The following is a 23,542-nucleotide window of genomic DNA, read 5'->3' as shown; positions in this document are numbered from 1 at the left end:
GTATGCTGCCTTTTTAATAAAGTCTTTTTTCCTTTACCTTTTATATCCTGTTTTACATGTTTTTTTCATGTTTTTGCCTTTTAATCTTGTAAAACTTGGTTTTAAAAAGAGCTCTCTTAATAAAGTTCTTGGTGTGATGATTATTCTTCATTTGTCAGATGTGCTGTGAATTCTGTTGCCTGGTTCCAGCTGCATTAAATAACTCCTCATAAGATATTGAGACTTCCTTTTCTCAGCAAATATCCACAACAAGCTTAACCTGCTTGACCTTTACGTTCTTATTTGTCCAGCGTTTCAGAGCGAACAGGTTCGGTTGTACTAAGAGAACTTTACAAACTAATATTATCGGACAAAAACTGCAGCCCTTTAATAACCCGTGCGGTCTAGTGCGGAGAGGGAACCAAACCATTTCTGATTTCTAGTCAGGTCAAATCAGTCCACCCCAGCAAGGAAAGGTAGGCCTATGTTTGTTTGTTTGTTTGTTTGTTTGTTTTAAAGAGCCGATTTGAGGTTGAGGTAGATTTTGATAATAATACGCACGCACTCATTTTCTATCAAAACTTGCTTGGACCACATAAAATTGGCGCCTTGCATCCAATTTGAACAGCTGCCCGGAGTATTGGTGAGGAAGAGATATCCAGATATTTCTCCATATATTTGGGGCGGTAGTGTGCTGGTGGCTGACGTGTACGCGCGGCCCTGCCCCTGGTATAATGTGAGGGTGGGAGGAAGGTCCAGGAGTAGAGACGCAGGCTTCGGTGTGGATCAGCGCGTTCGGTGAGCAGACGCACGAGGTGGGTGCGCACTAGGAGAGACGTCGGGCTGACTGATGCTCCGCACACGACAAGACTGCGAGACGGAGAAGATTGATCTGTACAAATGTGAAGAGTAAGAGTAAAGATTCACAGAGACATAAAGGTCACGCACGAACAGGAGCGCTAATGGAAACTGGAAGTCAGAGCAGCTTTTGGTGAGCGCAGCGACGGTTCAAGTTCATCTTTTGAGGAAACGTGAATCATGAACTTATCAGAGTCGGTGTGGCTCCTGGGCGAGCTGTATAACCTCAGCAGAGCAGAGGAGGAGGACCAGAAACTTTTATTCGGCATCGGCACGGATAATTTCATCACACTGCTGGTTTTCGGGCTCATCTTTACGCTCGGCGTGCTGGGCAACTCCATGGTCATCACCGTGCTGGCACGGAGCAAACCCGGCAAACCCCGGAGCACCACCAACATCTTCATCCTCAACCTGAGCATCGCAGACCTCTCCTACCTGCTCTTCTGTATCCCTTTCCAGTCTACCATCTACATCATGCCGACTTGGGTCCTGGGCGCCTTCATCTGCAAATTCATCCATTATTTCTTCACCGTGTCCATGCTGGTCAGCATCTTCACCCTCTCGGCCATGTCCGTGGACCGATACGTTGCCATCGTGCACTCCAGAAAGTCCTCATCCATTCGGGTGGCGAGGCATGCTTTGATCGGAGTGGTGGTGATCTGGGTCCTGTCTCTGGCCATGGCAGCGCCGGTCATGTACTACCAGAACCTCTTCCACCGCGGAGAGAATTACACCTTCTGCTGGGAAGTGTGGCCGGATCAGAACCAGAAGAAAGTCTATGTGGTGTGCACCTTCGTGTTCGGTTATGTGTTGCCTCTGCTGCTGATTTCATTCTGTTATGCAAAGGTAGGAACATTTATTCATACGGGTCAGGTAATAAATCTGAAAATGATATAACAATAAAAATGATAATAATACCTATAATATTCGCTTGCTTGCAGGTTTTAAATCATCTGCACAAAAAGCTAAGAAATATGTCCAAAAAGTCAGAGGCATCAAAGAAAAAGGTATGTATGAATACAGAGTAAAGATATTGCTTCAGTTCGTGTGAGCACTCGTTTTATACCTCAACACCGACCTTTCGTCCCCTTGGTTGATTATTATTAATGAAAAAGCCCACGCAGGTGTGCTTTGTGGTTAAATATTGATTTGAAGGAAACGTTTTTGGCATTAAGATTATATCACCCTGTTATTAACATCAAGGCCAGAACATTTTCTGTATCTGTTTTACCTTTGAGCTGAAAAAAAAGAAGAATATTAATACTGATGCTTATAATTGTTACCATTATCTGGCACATTCAAGCAAAGTAGGTGAGAGGCACTTTGTGACTGAATAGCCATTCAGCCCTCATTATTCCTGGGGGAAGGTCATTTCACTTCCCTGAGTGCCAGTTATCTGCATGGCTGCTTAATTGCTGATCTCTGCCACTGTTGGTTGGTCAGCTAAGTCGCGCAGCACCCAAGTCTGCCTCCTGGAAGAAGGAACATCCAAGCTTGTGACAAAAGCAGAAGGTGAAAGTGTGAAGTCTGAAGTGATTTACCATGTTGGGATACACGAGGGGGGGCTGTTCGTGTGACAGCGTTGTCAGTTGGCAAACAGTAATAAAATCCAGTCTGTGATATATGAAATACTTCATTGTTAAAATAGAACTTGACGGTATAAACGTATTGAATCCGGGTTTAAAAAAAAAAAAATTCAACAACAGAAAACTGACCATCTGGTCTGGTCACTGTGAAAATAGATGATTTTTACATTCATAATTGTGATATGCAAATGAATATTTATTATTGAATATAGCTGTATTGTGCTAAAAAAAAAAAAAAATCTGTATTTCAGTGTGTGTCAAATGTGTGTAGTTGTTTGAAGGTAGCGAGGGACAAAGAGGCACCGAGGTCCAAAAACCCGGAAGTAATTTAGCTCCATGAACGCCCAGGTCCCTCTTCTGGATTTGGATGTTTGAATGTTGTTTTTGATTGAATGCCTGAAATAAGGTCTGAGGTTTACACGACTTTCTCATAGTAGTTTTTGTTCTACGTGATAAAATACATCTGTAAACACCACCCTTGAGAATTCCCAAGCGTTTATGTGTCTGAAAAACAACGATTGCTAACCAGAGGCTAAACCAGAAGTTGTGTTGAGGTCATGGCCACAGCCCGACGACACTTTTGTACTTCCAATAAAAGCATTTACACTTCAAAATCCATAAAAGTGATTTGTTAAGACTGTCTTGCTAAATAATACGTGTCTCATACATTTGAGTATGCAGTGTAACAGTGCAACATGAAAGCTGTCCCCTGAAGCTAGTTTCTGTCCTCAGGTGTCAAGGTAAACCTGCTGTCAGGCGAAGCATATTTCTAAAAAGAAAGCTAATCTGGGCAAAACACATTTTCTGTCAAAGGTCCTCTGATGACTCAGGTTACTTTCTCCTCCGTCTGAGAAGCTGTAAAACAAATAATGTGACTGTTGTGTTGCAGTCCTGTGTTAACTCACTCTAAGTGTCCCAGTCCATCAGACGTGATGGGAATGTGAAACATGAATGTCTGACTCTTTTTTTTTTTTTTTTTTAAACAACTCACTCTATCGCTGTGGTATTGAGTGACCAGAGCATCTGCTAACCCCTGCAGTGTGAACTTCAAGCAAAATGCCAGATATTTTTTTGTATTCAAAGTGAAAACTGCAGTAATTATACATGTACCACTGCTACTGGTAAAAGTGGCTGCAAATGCTGACCTCTCGCTCCTGGCTCTTACATTTCTATTCACTGTGTAAACTTTTGTCCCCTCTTCGTCTTTCTGAACTGTTGAAGCGACGATCGCTGCAGTCAATAATCATCGTGATCAGCTGAAGCAGCCACAGGGGCCACGCTTATTGCCGCATGAAGGTGTAGATGTCCTGGTCCTCCAGGCATTTAGAATGACAGATCGCCATAGAAACCGGAAGGGTCTGTCTGCAGCACAAATGGAGCCAGTGCAGCAGATTAACAGCTTGTTTTCACAAAATGGATGTTGTTGTTGTTGTTTTTTTAGACCTGTAAATCAATTAATACACTTCCAAGTCAATTCATTTGCTATGGAAACCTCCGTTATATCCCATTTGTTTACCAAGCTCTTTCATTTGATTTATTTTTGGTCTGGTATTTGCCTCAAGTAGCTTGAAAAACACTGAACGTTTGCAGTTTGGAAAGCTCGTGGATGCTGCGTTAGCAAAAACAAGCTAGCAGGGAACAAGTGAACTGAATGACAGCCTCCTGTAGCCTCTGCAGCTACTGATCAGATAGCACTAGTCTCTCATCTGGCTATCACCTGCCATCCTTGGTGTATAAAATTCAATTGCATTTCAGATGTAACCTAAAAACTCTTAGTTTTATGGCAAAAAACGCAGATGATTTAAATGAGAGATTATTAGCAGTCACCAGTTTCATGCTCAGCTCCAACTGGTCTTCCAATTCCCTCTCATTAACATGTCTAACCTGGTGTGTTGAATCTTGAATCCCAAATTAAATGCTTAAAACTGGACGGCACCAGGACCTTCTACTCATCATGCTTAGTTAGCTGTCTCCTGGCTCTTGATTCATTTTTAATGGACAATGAAAGTATGATTGGAATATCAGTAGTCTTGTCTCAACGCGTAAGAAGAAAAAGAATTGCACGGAGGTCCAACCATTTCTTTCAGCCTGAACTAGTGCATCTGAAAGGAAACCCAAACTAAACGTAGATATTGTTATCGGTCAATTATCAAATTGGCGTCATGTTTTTCAGCTTCTTGCATGAGCTGTGACCAAATCCCCGTACAAGCAAGATGAGTGGCGGTGATGGAGAGTGGAGGAAATGTGCTCAGATATGTGTTTAATCATTAGTTTTGCGGTTCACTGGGGTCCTGGCTGTTCCCCACCTGGCTTGCGAAGTGGAATGTTAGTGACAGCTGGGTAGAGCAAGGTTGCTCCCACTGTTGTCGCGAAAATCGAGAAACCTCTTATCACACTCAGGCAGCCCACAGTGGGAATCAGCCTTCCAAAGACAAATGTGACAGTCAAAAGAAATCTCATAGAAATTAAATCTCCCTTAGGATTACTTGAAGGTCTCGGTGCACAGACGTGACCACGTGATTAAAAAAATGTCCTCCCTTCTCGTGTTATGTGGCTTTCAGATAAAGAATTATCGCTGATTTTAGTGCTGTAAAATTCTTCAAGTCAGCAATTGATATTTGTGGATCCTTGGGGACGCAAGCGCGCTGGTGTCCGGTTTACTTGGCAAGCGTGAATGTTTTTGGATGAATTCTTCATGTTAACCAGAGGTTAAAAGTCCAAAATGAGTAGAGTTCTGTCAATATTGTGGGTCCGTCAGGCTCCAGATGGAGCATGCAGTTGCTTATGGATAATTATGAAAATGATTGTTTGGACAAGTTCATTTGAAACGGTTAACAGCATCTGTAAACACATCAGGGGCAGTTAATTCTTCACACCGCAAACTGTTTTGTTTTCCCTGAGATGCTCAATTGACTAGCGCAGTGGTTCTCAAACTTTTTTCAGTAATGTTCCCCCTTTAAAATATTTTTTTGTCAAGTACCCCCTGACACGTTTTTGGTAGAAAATAAAGAGGTACAGTGCTGTGCCATCAGTGTCTGATTTATTTAAGTTAAACAGCATATATCAATGATTTGCTAGCGTTGGCTAATTGCTCCCCGCAAAAAAACCCACAGTGCCTTGGGTGCCTGCTTCCGGTACTTCGTCAGCTCTGGTTTCGCCTTCTTTTTCACGAGTTTCTCTGTATTTTCAGCCGCATTTCTGCTGCGCTTTAGCCACATCTCCATCGTTACGGTGCGTCTTCATGGCAACGGCAGGTTATTGATGAGTGATGCTGGATCAATGGGTCAAACTAACTTGGTTTTGGAGAGTCCTTTTTTTTAAGGATATTAAAATTGAATACTGAATATAAAATTCAGTGTATGAACATACATTTGTATTTTATCAAACTTTTTCTAATATAATTGTTTCTCAAGACTTAATTATTATTAGGATTACTGCTTTTTAAAAAATATATATATATTTTTGTAAAGCTTCACGTACCCCTTGGAGTACCTCCACGTACCCCCAGGGGTACACGTACCCCCATTTGAGAACTAGTGGACTAACGAGTAACACAATGCAAAATGGAAGAATTAGCAAGGTACTTTAGTGGTTTAGTTACGAAAAGAAGACATTATTGGGTTAATTTTCTCTGTGACATATATGTGGCCCTCGTTGCTCTCTTCTATCGTCTTGAGTGGTACCAGCGACACATCAGGATCTTCTCACCTTGTCTCACCATGGCAAACTGGGAACTAACGTCAGCGACTGACGTATTAACATTCTTTCGTTCACTGCGACACCGTGTGACTCAGCACTTGCGGGGGGAGCAGATGTCTTTGTTCGATGCATGTCACTGAAAACAGGAGAAATTGCTGAGCCGGCGCAAAAGCTTTACCATTTCTCCAAACAAGCTGTCCTGTGGCATCAGGAACTTATTGGAGAAAATAAAAGCTGCTTGACAAAATGATGTGTAGTGAGAAACATGATGAGGTTACTGACTCACTACAGCTCAGTGATTCTTTCACGATTCTTAATTTATCTACAAAAACGTAGTCCGAAAAGAGCATTGACTCTATTCCCCCCCCCCCCCACACACACACACACACACCCCAAGGCACAGAACAAGGTCAACAACTGTGACAACATACATGAGAATCAGAATGTGAAGCAGGAGTTGGGATGGAGGTCGACAGACGATGTGCAGGGGAAGCAGCAGAATAAAGCAGCTTAAAAAAAAACAACGAGCTTTTGATTGACGATTGACGGGAGTCGGCTGAGCCATCACAGTACCGTGGAGGGAGACGACGAAGTTGCCAGCTGGAACGGCTGATGATCAGTTAGGCAGAGATGCAGGCAGGGCTCGACATCGTGGCGGGCCAGAACAAACGCTGCGCTCCATTTATCACGAACGTGTGTGATGCTTGTTGTTTAGACTGGTTTTAAACAGATGACATGCTTCTAAGCGCTTGAATTAAACATTACACATTAAAGTGCTGGTCTCTTCTTACCTTGCAGTGCTATGGTGTTAGGAAAGCTTCGTTTTGTGTGTGTGTTTTTTTTTTTAAGTTTGACCGCCTTATCAAACCCCAGAGAAGTTCTACACACTGAAATGTGGCCCTTTTTTGGCATGAGCACGTTACAGAGTTCTCCTCGGTGTGGCTCATGTCCATGTCCGTGCACCAGTCATAGCTGTAACCTGGGTGCGTCCCATTCTTGTTATCACAATTTCTCAGATGTACTTGTGGAGATTTCCTCCAGAGAAGTACAAACATCCAGGGATGACCTTAAAAATATTTTGTCAGTAAAAGGTCAAGGTTTCATCACAGGGTTTGCTTCAGCATCACAACGTCTTTCTGGACCTTGAGCTGGCAGGCTCTTTCAGACTGTTGAACTCTGGCTTTTCCAACTTGTGCTGTACTTGTGCTGGGTTACTGTGACAACAGGGACTGACAGCGGTCAAAGCCAATCAGAGGAAGGCCATTCGGGTCTTCAGAGAGTGCAAGTGGGAAACACGGAGCAAAGATTTATCTTTGCTATATTTTGACAGAATATTCAAGATTTTTCTCCCTGACATAACAGTCTGTTCTCCTGGATTCACCCACAATGGGAATTGTGCATTTAGAACATTTTATAGAAAACTTATAACTTTTGGCCAAGTATGTTTATAAGAGAATTTGAGGCAAAGAAAGAGAGGCTGTTGACTTTTGTTTGACATCTCATCCGGTGGAGATATTTCTGTTTATATCAGTCTAATGATGGCTCTCTGGGGTTTGAGGTGAAGATATAAATGTGCTATGGAAGCTGTCTAAACAAAGAACTAATATACAGCTCTACTACGACTGTGGGAACCTCTCCCTGACTACCGTGCCTTTGTGTGTGTGTGTGTGTGTGTGTGTGTGTGTGTGTGTGTGTGTGTGTGTGTGTGTGTGTTGGGCTAATATCTTGGGCTAATATTGACCTTTAATTTCTGGATGGGCGGTTTTTGTCAAAGAGTATTTTTTGTTTGTTTTGTGTCTATTTACCTATGAGAAAGTACCAATTTGCCATGTTTTATCATTTATAACTTTATGTTTAAACCTGCTAAAACAGCAGCATTTCTTAATATTTTAAGTTTTCTTTTATTACATGTATTTTCTGCAATAGGATCTAAAAAAATCAGTAAATCGAGGTCCTAGCGCTTCAGATAAAACAACATATACTGGCTTTTCATGCTGATACTTTCCAGCTTTACTGCTCCACTCAGAAACATCCCACTTCTTACACTTAAGTACGACTTTAATAAAATCAATTAGCCTTAATCACATTACATCTGAAGCATAGCCCATGTTTGTTTATGTCTCAAAGAGGCAGGGAAACACAGCGTGCTAATCTGGCAGTTCTGACAAACACTGTATGGGCATTTAGTGATGTTAGAGCAGTACATCTGACTGAAGGTTACAGTGTCCCAAAATGATAAGCAGGCTCCTACTAAACAGGTGTAGTCACCTGCCCCTCAGGTGGAGCCATCCTTTTTAAAGTTCAAGCAGAAAGTAAATTAATGAAAAATAAAATGTAAAAGCACGGTAAAAGAAAGAAGATGGAGTGGAGAATGATTTTCGGAGAAAGTGTATTTTGCCTTTCATGTCCTCAAAAATAGTCCTGCAGTCACGGATATGTTTTTTCCTTCGCTGCATCACTTCTTTGTGACTCCAGAGGGCAGAAGGAAGCGGCCACTTATATTTAAATTGAAGCTAATGATGACCCCCTTGACTACAAACAACAGCAAAAATGTCCAGGAATGTCGGTGACCCTCAAATCGTAGTACAGTGGTACACAAGCTACCTCAGTTCCCCTCAAGAGAAATATTTTTATGAAAATGAAATGCCACAACATTTAAAATCAAAGAATACTATCAAAATTGTCAATACTTTGGAATGAAAATCGTTAACTTCGCGATGAGTTTTGTCTTTCTTGTAATGTTGTTGTGTCAGACAGCCACGTGGTCACGCTCGTTCACATACGCACACAGCTGGAGCTTGAGTTTATCTCTAATCTGGATTCAGTTGGAATAAGGAAGGGGCAGAGGCCTGAGTGTGTGCTATGTGGTGAGGTTCTCAGCAGAACCATGAAAAGAGCACACCTTAGAACACAAAACATGATACACTACAGCAGTCCAGGTCCACGATGACGGCGTGTGTACTGAGTGTGTACGGCTGTTAAAGGTGATTCCAACAGAGGTTCCAGCTCTCTACTGATTTAAAATATTTCTCATCACAAAAAAGAATCGTTTTAAACTGAGTGTTTGGCTGAGAGAAGTATATTTTGTGTTTTTAGCTTTCATTAAGCTTTCATTTTCATTTATTTTCAGCTGCTGTTGGCTTTTAGCGCGGCCTCGATTCATATTCTGTCGGCGTAATGTGTGTTTCTGCTTTCAATCCTGTTGACGGTGGTGCTGTTGTGTGTAGGTGTTGTATTTAGCAGCCAAAGAACCTGACAGACAAACACAATTAACACAAAAAAATAGGCCATTACATAACCTGGTTGTTCACAAAATAACTTTGAGACGTTCACATTTCCCAGCTGGATTGTTGTCAGTCTGCTAAGAAAAGCTGGTCAGAGGACGGCCTCTCGTCTCTCTGAGCATGTGTAATGACTGCTTTATGATACTCTTCATGACATTAGTCTTTCACTGTCCTGACAGCCGCAACAGCCTGCGTTGATTCAGTCGTTCCATGTACAGTCTGGAGAGCATTCATGATGTAATACCCATCCTCAGATATTTTTGTGCTCCTGATCGTTACTCCTGATGAGCATGCCGGTGCCCTCCGCAGCAGCATTTTATCCTTTTGAGTTCTGTAAAAATGCAGCTATTTCTTTCATTAGATCTCTTTCAGTTACTCTTAAATCTCACTTCAAGAATCTCAAATCTTCTGGGAGACTTTTAGGTCTGGATTTTGCTGATTTCTCTTCTGCTTTTGTTCGAGTGGAGCCCCGTGTTTTGATTGGGTGACTTGCTTTTTATTTTTGAACTGACTGATAAATTGGATGCTTTTTTAAAAAGGTGCACAACAGTTGTTGTTGGTTTTTTTATAATAAGTTTATTTAGCATCTTCCCCAGAGCCATAAAAGAAGACGGATATTCTTGTCTTCTGTGTGTGCATTAGTGAGCGGTGATTGGCAGACCGCGTGTTGACTTGACGAATGAATGGCAGTGGATGGAAAGTTAACATTCCTTCATCAAAAGTCACCAGGTAGACCAGGTTCAGGGTCTTACTTTATCCAAAAGTAAATCTCCTCACCCACTCTCACAAGGTCAGCCAGGATTAGCATACCCTATGATAATGGTATGCTAACACTTTCCACACACCACCATTCATTGCGCTAAGCTCACTAGCGCTCAGCTGGTCTCTGAGGGTCTCAACTCCCTAATGCTGCACAGAGGGAAAAAAAAGAGGGTATCTATCTTCTTGTCTGACTCTGGGATGGATGGCGAATAAGTGCTCCATTGGTATCACACAGAACAATAAAGCAAAAGCTAGCATTATAGAACGATGCTCAAATAGTTGATGGCTAATTAGCTATAATCTCAACTAATGTGATCACCGAGTCAAAGGGAGAATTAATTGAATGCAGAGGTTTTTCTTTGCAATTGAATTCAATCTTTTTGAATCATTTATCGAAATTAGTCACATTTTCTCATTTATATGCGGATATAATCATTTGTCTGCGAAGGACAAGAGCAGCCCAGATTCCTTTGTTTTAGCTGCTTCAGAATAATTAGAGCTCAGCAAAGAGATTTGCTCTGTGAAAGAAACAGGAGGCGAGGGGATTATCAAACTGCTACTCCAAGCCCCTCATTCCCTCTTCTGTCAGACAACCAAACATCAACAGTCAGTCTCAAATGACTGTTACTAAAGGGGGAAAAAGTAAGTTTTTCATAGTAACTGTGATAAAATGTTTTATTTTCTTTCCCGCTGCTTGTTGTGTCTTCCTATTAACCACTAAGTTTTTTTTACCTCTGCCTCAAACTTTTTGGACTTTGACTTGTGTATATGGACTGTGAATGATTCAGTTTAATCACCTCCGTCATTAACATAAACCGCGACAACTCATAGTTCCCAATATCTCAGCTGCAATATTTGAAGTAAACAAACCATTATTATATCTGCTGTTAACAGAACCTAATTTATGACCAAAAAAAATAGATTTGTAGCCCATCACAACAGTGAGTAGCAGCTTTCACCACAGAAGCGCTCAGGTATGTCAACTCTTTAATGTGAAAGAGTAAATGATGTGAATCTACTCAAATGTGGATTTACCATTAAGTTGTGATGGGAATTTGGGGCAAACTGACTCTGCTGTTGCAACGTTCTCTTTAGGCTTCAAATGCATTGTAAAGTAACGTATGTCATCTAGCCTGAGTGTGATGAGACAAAAGTACAAAGCTGATATTCAGGTCGAGACCGTCAGTTTTGTTCTCTGCTTATTCTTCGTGGTGTGATCGTGATGTTCGTTAACAGATGTTTTGGGACAGCTGGACATGTTTCGCCATGAGCTTTGAGCTAAATATACGTTGCTGGCTCTTTCTGCATTTTCGAGTCATTCAGACATAACGCAGTGGTGAAAAAACTCTTTGAATTCTCAAGGTGCCCTTGAGTACTTGAATGGTAAAATACAGTGTTTTGAGGGACTTTGACATTATGGTGAATTATCAAGACACCCACTTTATGAGGCTAATTAATGACCCCAAGCTTGTTAGAAGTCAATTAAGGTGAACAATATACACACACAAAATGATGAACACACACACACATATTCACGCTGACACACACCCAGTGACATTACTGGAAGTTTACAACCCTCAGCAGAAGGAAAATCGGAGCGCGTCAGCAGAAAAGTAACCCAAGTTCTCCAGGCCACAGTCCTCTCAAAATCCACTTCATGGCTTTATCCTGAATAAGACTTAAACCTGAGTAGATGACACGGTTGGCACAGAAGACACTAACTGAACCTCTCCCCTTCCCAGACAGCACAGACCGTACTGGTGGTGGTGGTGGTGTTCTGCCTGTCCTGGCTCCCTCACCATGTCGTTCATCTCTGGGTAGAATTCGGGACCTTCCCCCTGAACCAGGCTTCCTTTGTGCTGCGTGTGGCTGCCCACTGTCTAGCATACAGCAACTCATCGGTCAACCCGGTCATCTATGCTTTTCTGTCAGAGAACTTTAGGAAGGCTTACAAGCAAGTGTTCAAATGTCAGATGGGCACCAGTGACTCGCTTCTCAAAGACATCAAGGAGATCCGCAGCAAGGCAGACACTCCACCATCGACTAACTGCACCAACGTTTGATTGACAAGTGCATTATTATGGTCAAAGACAGAGAGACAGCCAGCAGACATAAGTGTTGGATGTTGCTACTACTCAAAACTTTATCCACATAAGCACTGTTCATTCTACCAGGAGATGAAGCAGGACGTGGATGCCGTTTCCTGCATTTCTTCTTTTGAGGTAACAATTTTTGGTGACATAATCTCAGGATATTTCCCCCCTAAAGTAGAAGTCCCTTTGTTTGCACATGTCATGTCATGGCACAGTTATGAGGAGATACCTTAAAAACATGAAGACCTTGGTATTAAAAAAATAACAGATAATAAGAATGTGGTTTCACATTAAGGACCGGTATACTTGACTCCAAAGTCATGCATTTTAGTGTGAACATGTCCACACCCACCACCCAAGTGTACTCAACCATGGAACTCATCTGAGAGCTGACCTGCTGGGGAGGGGGGACAAAACAGTCACACCTAATGTGAAACCAACTTCACATTATGTTGAGTCACAACATAACCACCTGCCTGCTCATCAAAACTGTTTGCATTTGTCTTTTTGTCCATGATAGAAAAGTGTTGGGCAGTTGTGCATCGCAGGGTAATGGACTACAAATTCAAAGCGACTACACAAATACTACAAAGCTATTGTAGCTAATTAATCCTGGTAACGCTTGAGAGGTTGGTCCAGATGAAAAGACAAGAAATGCATCTCCTGTTTGCTCCAGAATTCTCTATTTTACATGTTAACACAGTTAACTTATATACAGATGTGTATTATAGCTTGCCTAACACTGAGGGGGGAGGGCCGCCACTGTAGATATATCAAAAACTAACGTTGGCATTGCTCCTCACAACAAGGTTTCTTTTGTAAATATGATCAACTCTGACTTTGATGTTTACATGAAGCCCGTAAACTCTATATTTGGCTCATAAATACATTTATCCCATGCAAAAGTTTTCTGTGTGCCGTATGAGTTTGTTGTTGTTGCCTGTTTTTGCACCTTTACAGGTTGCAGGTTTTTTTAACCGTGAAAAAAAAACAAAAAAAAACAGTAGATCTTGAATTAAGATGTCGAATGTTTGTGATGTGTCAGTCGTTCAGAGCTGCTTTATTATTACAAATTCATCTAAACTAAAAATGTTAAACTCGGACCTATTCTGTCAGGTGTGTAATGATTGTACATCTTTAGAAATGTCAGACTTCTTGGAACACTTGTTTGTGGAAGAAAAGAATCCCAAGTCAAGCACCTGCCACAGAGGAAGCAACTAAGTGCCGTGGATGTTTTAATGCAGAAGCCAGTATAACTCATTAAGACTCACATCAGCCTGACAGGAAGACTAACCAGTGTAATCAGCAGATTCTCATTCTGCCTGTCAGTTACGATGATGATGATGATGATGATGATGATGATGATGATGATGACGATATGAAAGTAAAGGATTTTTTCCCAAATACAGGAGTTGCAGCTGATGACTTTGCCCACTCTGGACTGGGGGAATGTTTTAAATGGGACATATGCATGGAAACTCCCCCCAAGAGGCATTTAAGGAGTGGCTGTTTGTTAACTTGAGAAACACACAGGACTGCTTTTTTCTTTGGAACTGCCATATAAAGAGCACAGAACTTTTTTCTGATCAGAGTATAATTCTTGTAACCTCAGTTGCATGAATTATTTAGCATACAAGCCGTAAAATGTGAGAGTTTGGTACAGAGGTAGACCTGTGTCATCTGCAAAGAAATTGAGGGAGTGGGAGAAGATGGGTGGTGAATAGTGGGCCAAGTGCAGAGCCATGAGGTACCCCTCGGATGACTGGGGCTGGGGCAAATCAAGAGTCCCCGAGTGAATCATACTGCCACCTGTTGGACAAATATTATCATTATTATTATTATTCCACTAGTATTTATCACAGAGAAAGTTTATTGACACTGCTGAATAAAAAGGCAAGAAAAAGGGGACAGTTATAGACAGCATGTCGGATTATTGTTTTTTACACAACCTTACATAAATATTTCTTATACACAATGACTTGATTTGTTTCGTATTTTAGTCAATCTTCAACAAGATAGGGTGCTTGATTTGAGAAATGTAAGACTGAGAAATGTCACTTCCTGTGACACACTTACTGATGCATGACTGATTTTTACAAAATCCTTAATATCTCTTAACCCTCGTCTTTCTGTATTTTATTGTTTCTGGCAAGCGGGGAGGGTTGGCTGAATGTGCTTATGAGGTGGATACCACCGGCTGTTACAGGCAGCTGACCATGTCAAGTTCTTATGATGAATTTAGTGCAAGAAGTGTGGACATCGTTAGCTGCATAAAGAGGTTACATCCGTGCTGCTATGAGAAGCAGTAATGTACCTGCGATCCAATTCAGGAAGGGAAATATACAGTATGTATACCACAAAATTACACTTTCATTCGCAGCTTAATTAAAATCTCATTTTAATGGACAATATCACATATCAAGTAAATAGCACATATCAAGACTACTATAAATAAAGATAAAAAAAAAATAAATTTCTGTTTGGATATCTTAAAAAAACAAAACGAGGAGTTCAAGTCATGGTAACGGCTCTCAAAGTGACAGTACAAACATCAGTAGAATGACAATGTCCCAAAAGGTATCGTGCCCAGCCCCCCACCCCCTCTTTGTCACAATAACAAAGTAGATATAAAGTGCACCACACTATAACCATATAAAATTACTTTAGCGAAATTACTGTTTCTCCACAATATTTCACTGGCACATATTTTTGCAAGTCATGAGAGTTATTCAAAACTTTTACCTCTGTGAGTCATGCTGAAAAAGAAAGTAAATATTTGTCTCATCGATCAATATTAGAAATAGTTTAAGAAGCAAATACTGATGCGCACTGAGGTGCTGAGTTGTTTTTTTTTTAATTTGTGTATCATCCATCCTCCAAGTCCTCAGAGCAGATAGGAGGAAGATACTCATCTCTCCTCTGTGCATGCATTCGGGAGCTGAGACCTGCAGAGATCAACAAACTAACTTTGCTAATTAACTTAGCACAGTGAAAAGCGTAGTGGGCAGGAAGTGTTAGTATACGCCCCATCAAAAGTTACCCAATACACTTTGCTCACCTTTTGCAAAGGTGGTGTATGACATTTGATATGAAAGAAAAACTTTCAATTATATGATGTTGTAGTTGTAGAATCATAAATGTAGTCAGAACTGCTTTCCTGACAGGGTCCAGTGATAGATGCAAAACCTCAGAAGGCCCATTGGAAACTCAACCAATGACAAAGTTATGCTAACACTTACCATCCGCTACCATTCATTGTGCAAAGCTAACTAGCAGTCAGCAGGTTCCTCAGCTCCCTCACACATGCACAGATGACCGAAGGGTGTCCACCTCTTGTCTGGCTCTTAGGAGGATGGAAAATAACTTACAAATGTTGGCATGTTCCCATAAAGGAATGATTTGTTTTATGTTCTTTTCACTCTAGTATCATTCGCTTTTGTTGTACAGAATTTCAAGTGAATGTGACTTACTGGAGATGTGTTATTTCAACTTTTGCCCTCACATTAATTCGGCAGTGCTGTTGAATGCTCATAATTAAAGGGGGAAAAAAATCCCAAAAAACAAAAACTTTCTTGCTTGCTCAGTCTCTGTGCTTGAAATGCAACCTGTGAGAAAAGGATCTTGACGTTACTGGATGTTATTTTGAAATCTGTTAATGCTGCTTATACAATTATATTAAAATCTCTGGCATTTCATTGAAGTAGTCTTTTTGTTCCATAAAAATCACCTGCTTTTCTCAGAATATCATGTTTTTTTCACATCTCACGGACGCCTACACTTCCAAAAAAAAAGGAGCTTTTCTTCATCCTCTACAAGACAACAACCCTCCTGTCCCTCGCTGTCACAATGTGGCCTAAAGAAAGAAAATAGCAGAGGTTCACACCATTCGGGTTCTCCCCTCGAGCTTGGCTTTGTTGATTACCCACTAGAGGAGTACATTTCCTGGCATCAAATCAACCCAATGATCGCCAAGAGGTCTGAGAAAACAGTCGGCCCTCTTTTCTATTGTAAATATCAAGCCAGGAGGATATTTTCAGGGCAACTCTATTAACTGAGTTGTTTTACTTATTTCATGACACATGGATCATGAAATTTCTTCAGGACCTTTTTGTATCCACAGCATTCTGCAACAAATTTTATAGGATGAACAATGTTATTTCATTCCAAATGTGACTGCATTGAGAGCTGCAATTTTTTTGTGATTGCTGTTATTCATCCAAGTTCAGTATCGAGCTGTGTTAGTACAAACCGTGTTTGTTGAAAATTAAAAGAAAAATCTGTGAATTTGCTGATAGATCCCGTGAGAGGTTGGATACCACTTCATATTTCTGTTGGTCATCGTGACACCACAACCAGCAGCTGATTAGCTTATTAAGCTTAGCTTAGCTTAGCTTAGCTTATCTTAGTAGAAGCATCTGAAGCCTCCTTCCATCATTCCAGCTGAGGTTGTCATGCACACCAGACTACAGGTTGATTGTAGCTGATGGAAATGATCAATAGGCTATTACTTGGACTATTAACATAAACCAGATTCCTTCTGTTCCCAAGTCAGTTCCTCTGGTCTGTGAACTATGGTGCAGGTTGCTTGATTCTACTTTCAATTATGACACACACGGTGCAACATGAACATGACTTTTGGCCTAGGGCTTGGACCATTCCACAGAAACCTGTGAGTCTCTTTGGCCAGAAGGAAAAAATACAGTTCTCAGGTTTACTTGAATTCAGTCAGAAGCGAACAGCTGTCACGACCAGCTCCAGCAACCGTTCACATCCTGCTAGAAAATTCCTGATGGCAACAGTGACTTGCAAATGAAACAGTCAGAAGGAGGGACTAAATTATATTGCACTCTCTCCCACTGCTTGCAAGCAGAGGTTAAGCTAGAAAACAGGACATGTTGTGATGACAATGTGCAGGCACCATGTCTTGAAGGCCACTTTCCTCGGTGGGCAGGGGACTGAAGAGCCCATCATGCTTGTCTTCCACATAGCCCTGTGGACGTATGCAGGTCAATCAGAAGTACATCTATCATTCTTATGACAACCTCCAGGATCCCTTAAAGTTCCTGAAACTTCTTCCTAATTTTTGGGTCCAGAATATAGGTTGAGTAGATTGGAAAAAAAAATAAAAATAAAACTTTGCAGAATTTGGAAACACCACAGATGCTTTGCCCGCTAAAACAAGCTAACTGGTCAGAAGTGAGCTAAATAACAGGCATTTTGCTAACTCTGCGGCTACCCCTGAGTTGTTCCTCTCGTCTAGGTGTTGAATAATAAACAAAATTAGCCTCTCATCCTGGGTTAAGTTTCTATCATGTTCCCGGGTCGTACTCTGAGTATTCAAATAAATTTTTAAGCCCTTAACATCTGTATATGGAAACCAGGTGTAAGTATTAATGTGCTGCATGTTGTGTGTTTTGTTGGACGCCACACATACAGCACAAGGTCACAGAAGCAGATCAGTCTCACATGCAGTGGATGTAAGATATACTCCATGTTTCAATTAACTGCAACATCATCTGGAGGGAAATATAATCTTTCTTTCGGAGATGAGTTTTGAAGGTTCTCTGGGAGACTCCATCCATCCATGGATTGGACTATGGGAGGAAGCTGGAGTACCAGAGAGAACCCACACAGGAACAGGGAGAACATGGAGACTCCACACAGAAAGATCCTGTGCTGGAGCCGGGACTGGAACCTGAAACCTTCTTGTTGTGAGGCGACAGCGCTGACCACTGCACCACCGTGCCACCTCAGTTGGAAACAGATATTGCAAAATACTGATTATCATTGGGGCGGCATGGCTCTTAGGTAAAGTGGTCGTCCAGCAACTGAACGGTCGCTGGTTTGATCCTCACTTCCCCCGGTGACCATGTCCAAGTACCCTTGAGCAAGATACTGAGCCCCTAATTGCTCCTGATAGCCTTGTGACGAACTGGCGACCCATCCAGGGTGAACCCCGCCTCCCACCTGATGTCACTTGAGATAGGCTCCAGTCCTACAGTATAGAAAATGGATAGATGGATGATTATCATTCCACCATCTTTCACCATCAACCAGTGGACGAGCAGAAGGTGATCAAGCTTATCACTTAGTCCTGGATAAACTGAAGCCGTCCTTTATTTATTTTTCTTCATGTTAACACTTCAGCTGGACATGTCATTTCTGTCAGGTTGTGAGGACCCCCTACTCTCGTGAAATGCTGGCCCAAGTGTGTTGGATGTTAGATTACGACTGGAGAAGCTCTTTCTGGGAATCAGACAAACAGAAAACTGAACCTCTTTAGGTGCGTGCTCTTCTTTCAGAAGAACATTAATACATAGAGACCATTTATAGACCCCCTTTGTCACAATTTCTTATTTGCTATTCAAGTTTGGCTATTATGTTATTTGAAAAAAAAATATATTTTCGACTCCGCGGTAATCAGTGCTCAGTAATAGCTGCTCTGTCTCAGAAAAAAAAAAAACGATAAAAGGAGAGAAATTATATGGAGATGAGTCAAATTGCTGCTGCCACCTCGAGCTTTAATTATACTCTCTCAGATTTCACTCAGAGGTTTTACAGGTTTATTTCACAGGAGAAGTTCGCTTCGAGTGATAATGACATATCATCACTGACCGAATGTCATTAAAAAGCTAATGAACCCATCTTCCTGTAATTAAATCATAAGGAAGAATTGATCAAATCTCATGTCTTCTTAGGGAAGAACAGATATGTACTTATCTCTAGAAAAGACCTTGAGACCGGCACAAAGAGACTTGTCACGTCGAGATTCTCTTTTAACACTACGGAGGAATAAGAGACCAAAAAAGAAAAGAAAAAAAAAAAAAAAACTTTGACTGCAGGCGGCAGAAAAACACTCGACCGGAGCAGAGCTCGACTCCTAGACTAAAAAATCAGTCAGAAACCCACTCAAGAAAAACGGGGGGGGGCTGTTTCTCTCTCCACCCACGTACAAGCAGCCGAGCTTCCTCTGAACTGGCTGTTATCTAATTGACAATGATGGAGGAAAAATGGGTTTTTGTTTGGGCTCACTGAGCAATGGTGCAGACTAGAGATAACTATATATATATATATATATATATATATATATATATATATATATATAAAATGAAAGTCACATTGAAGGTTACCATTTACCAAAGATGTGTTTTGCTGTGTTCAACCTTGATAATGACTCATCATGATGCATGTGTACCAACCAGAGGTTCTGTAATAGAGATGTGATTTTTTTCTTTTTTTTGCCAACCATTGATGAGGCAGTCAGCTACGCAGGCCTCCTGGCTTCTGTTTCCACCTGCAGAGACTGCATGAAGAATGAATTGGAGAATTAAGACTGCATATTTTCTTGTAGCCTTCAAGCAGAAAGTGACAACTCTCAGTTCTCCTTGTCATCTTTTTTTAAAATACACACGTCAACGGTTTGGAAACATTTAGAAAATAAACTCTCACGACTTAGAATACGAATACTTGTGTTTCTATGTAACAGTCAAGCCAATTTTCTTTTTTGGAGTTAGTAAAGTAGGCTATGCGATGCATTGTTTTTTTCAGAGGATGGTGATGTAGGCAACATTATTCATGGCTGCGAAAAATAGAGGAGAAGAAGAAGAAGAAGAAGAAGAAGAAGAAGAAGAAGAAGAAGAAGAAGAAGTGTCTTGGTCATCTATCCGTGAAAATGGGGACTAGAGCTTAAGCTGTGTGTTTACTGTTGCCAGCTAGTACTGGACATGTCCAACCCTGCTTCACACTTGCACCATCCTGCACAGATATGTACGGCAACACCACTTGGACAAACCACATTAGATTGAATTTGAGTCACTTGTCAGTGTTCAGTCGCTTGATCTGTTTCTCCAAAAAATTCACTTCTGCTAACAGCGCCTGACTGTGCTGTGTGCACTGCGACGTCTGTGTAGCTCCTTAACTCACATTGTTAATCACTGTAATTAGAGTTCTGTATTTCAGTTTAAAAAATGATACGCCAGCAGCCCAGTGCTCACAGGATGACGTACGGTACAGGTTGAGCAGCAGGGATGGATCAGAAGTCTCAAACTCAATTCAATGTGGTTTGTCCAAGTGGTGGTGCCCCATATACATTAACTGTCCAAGATGGTGCCCCTACCTGTGTGAGGCCAATGGGCAGCGATGTAAATCAAACAGGAGAACGATAAAGTTTTGTACAATTACTCTTTTTTGAAAAGGTAAAATCCCCTAAAGCAGCAGTACAATTTATTCGCAAAATTCTGTGCTCCAAGTCTGTCTTTCCATCAGTCTTTTTGTGTGATTCTTAAAAATGTGTATCAAAACATGTTGATGGAAACGGTCCAAGTTGTGATGTTGGTGATATAATGCTGGTATTAGTGTCTGTTGGAGAGCTGGTAGGCCCATCTGTGTGGTATCTATTCTTGTTGCAGCTATTTCAGTCGACTTCGTAATGTAATGTGGCTATCAAGTTGGATAGAGAAACAGTTTCTAATCAGGGAACTGATCAGACCTCCAGGGACTCTTGAGAGGGGGAAAGACCTAAAAGGACGAACAGATTAATGTCAGTGTTTCTCCACCAACCTCCAGGGGACACATGCACTTCAGATAAATGAGCTTACACCTTTCGCAGGTCCTTGAGGTAAAAGTTTAAGATTGCCTGTTACAGATACAGCAGTTGTAGACTTCATTTTTCCAGTGTTATGTTTCGTTTAAAGGGGCAGCATGGCTCAGAGGTAGAGTGGCCGTCTAGCAACTGAAGGGTTGCTGGTTCGACCCTCACTTCCTCTGGTGACCATGTGCAAGTATCCTTGGCCTAATGGCCCTGCCGCGGACTGGCAACCCATCCAGGGTGAACTCTGGCTCTTGCCCATGTCAGCTGGGATAGTCCCCCCCCCACTAATTGACATGAATGGAGGCCCATCCATCCATCCATTTTCCTGTTAAGGTCGTGGGGGGGTGGAGCCTATCCCAGCAGCCTTCAGGTGAGAGGTGGAGTTCACCCTGGACAGGTCACCAGTCCATCACAGGACCAACACATAGAGACAGACAACCATTCACACTCACAGTCTCACCTACGGTCAATTTAGAGTATCAATCAGCCTCGTCCCCTCTTGATGTCTTTGGACTGTGGGAGGAAGCTGGAGTACCAGAGAGAACCCACACAGGAACAGGGAGAACATGGAGACTCCACACAGAAAGAACCTGTGCTGGAGCCAGGACTCGAACCAGGAACCTTCTTGCTGTGAGACCACAGTGCTGACCACTGCACCACCGTGCTGCCCGGGATGGATGTATGTTTCGTTAAATTCTGTTTTAGTTACGTCCTGGAAGAGTTTTCTCTGCATATTTGTTTCCCCCTCCTTTATGAGTGATCACCAGGGCCCCTGCCCTGCTCCTTTTGTCCAAACAGCTCCATGCTTGCCATGTGTCTGTCGACCTTTTACCAATTTTGTTGTACTTTACTTGTGTTGTCAGATCCCCTGTTACTTGAGGTAGTCAGTCGTACTTAGTTACTTGTTTAATTCACTGGGAATCTACCTTGTTGTCTTGCTTAAAGTAACTCAGTTCCTGGTGCCTCTAGTCTTTGTTATGCCCCTGTCATCTAGAAAACTTGGGGTAAGTTCAGTTTGTTATCTTATCTCATGTCTTTCTTTCATATTTTTTTTTGTAATAAATAAACAACATTCTGAAATAGGATTCTTCTTTAGATTGAATTGGTAAATAATCAGTTATTGTATGGCCCATTTCAGTAGAGGCCCTAAATACAGGATGATAGTGATACCTCTCTGGTATGGAACTTTGTTAGCGCGCTAATTTACCAGTGTCTTTTGTAGTCAGTGAGCGCTGCCTGCTGATGTTCCAATTCCCAGCTGGCTTTCACTTCCTATCAGTGTAAGTTCTTTGCCTTATCTGTTTGACACTACTCCTCTTCACCTCTCCAGTACCTCTCCAGGAGCCCACCCCTCATCTCCCTCCTCTTTCTGCCCTGCTCTCAGCATTCCAACCAACATCTAACAAAACCAAGTAATTACATCCTAAACAGGTTTCTTTATTGAGCTGAGATGTGATAAAAGTGAGACATGATAGGAGCGAGACTGTTTCAGATAACCCGCAGTTGTCATCTTCCTCGCGTTAAAGACTGCTGATGTTGCTTCAGTCATTTTGGCCAATAACAATCGAGGTGCTTTGACTTTGTCTTCTCCCTGGATGAGAGAGCAATGGAGGCCAGGGAGGAGAGGCATCCAAAAACAGAGTTTTGTTGGAAATATTGTTCAGAAAACGTAGAGATCTAAACTTTCTGTTTCCATAGCGTTTGATCAGCAGTGACATGGTGTTTTCTGTCGCTCAGTATTGTGAGGCAGCCTCCCGCTGAGGATGTTTGAGCTCTGGTAATTATGACTGACATCGTTAGAGGAGGCCTCGCAGGTACACAGCATGGAAAAGTCTGAAACGACCACATTCTGTTTTTTTTATCGGACATGATTTAAATGATATGTAAATTGAACTCAAACCCGATGTTTCTGCTTTTGCCAAAAAAATTAATATATTTATTGCTATCATCCAACAGCAGCACTGATGCTTGTCAAACATATTTTTTTCTGTAACAAAGTCCAATATTTACATGTTTTTCTGCATATCAAAGTGAAAGGATACGAGTCATACAGCAGCGTGTTCTTTCTCCCTGTGTTGCATCGCTTTAAGGTTACTGTGATGGTGAGATACATGACCACTGCAAACCTTTCCAAAGTGACCAAAAAAACCCAACCCAGTAACCACCATTCCCAGAAAAGCATTAGGGAATCAGCGTGAGCTTTCCCAACCGCCAGGCACAGGCTGAGTCACCAACACGACACACACAGAATCTTGTAATACATCAAGTTTGGTTTTTCTTAAACCTCCTCACAGAATCAGTGATTGCTCCACTGGTAATGTAGTTTCCATCTATTGGGAGGAAACCCCAGCACCCGTGAACAGAAGGACGGTCCGCATCGGTTCCATCTTGGTCAGAAGTACAAAGGGATAAATGTCCAATTCTTAACTATTAAGTGTCATCAGGCACATTGCTTGAGCAGTTTGAACTAGAATTTTATCCCAGTTTTTTGGGATGTCAAGCACTCTTATTTTGTTCGATTAGCAAAAAGCGCATTGTCTGAGACACTTAGGTTTAGAGTGTGTGTGTGTGTGTGTCCATCGGTCTGAAAGAGCTTCAGACTGATGCACAAATTGGTTGCTTTGCGTTCAAATCAGGTTTTGGGCTCCAGCTGTAAAACCAGGGGTGAAAGTGGCTTCAAAGTCTTGCCGG

The 23,542-nt window shown here is 41.7% G+C and overlaps 1 protein-coding gene across 2 annotated transcripts; it reads left to right on the top strand.

Annotated features, from left to right (window-relative positions):
• The first annotated feature begins 710 nt into the window (after positions 1 to 710).
• LOC147253708 (galanin receptor type 1-like) lies at positions 711 to 15,944 on the top strand. Of its 2 annotated transcripts, XR_015118576.1 has the most exons (4): positions 711 to 1,683; positions 1,779 to 1,844; positions 11,911 to 12,390; positions 13,671 to 15,944. XR_015118576.1 is itself a non-coding variant. In XM_086218962.1 (3 exons), exons 1-3 carry the CDS (start codon positions 1,018 to 1,020, stop codon positions 12,229 to 12,231), a joined length of 1,053 nt encoding a protein of 350 aa, XP_086075088.1. In that variant the 5' UTR covers positions 711 to 1,017; the 3' UTR covers positions 12,232 to 15,944. The 2 variants fall into 2 exon arrangements, 1 of the variants encoding a protein (XP_086075088.1); XM_086218962.1 differs by having other exon boundaries at positions 11,911 to 15,944.
• Positions 15,945 to 23,542: the final 7,598 nt, after the last annotated feature.

The sequence above is a fragment of the Aulostomus chinensis genome, chromosome 11, assembly GCF_037954235.1.
Source record: "Aulostomus chinensis isolate RoL2024-O1b breed Wild chromosome 11, RoL_Achi_v1.0, whole genome shotgun sequence".
NCBI lineage: Eukaryota > Metazoa > Chordata > Actinopteri > Syngnathiformes > Aulostomidae > Aulostomus > Aulostomus chinensis.
This window is presented reverse-complemented; position numbering and strand designations above follow the sequence as displayed.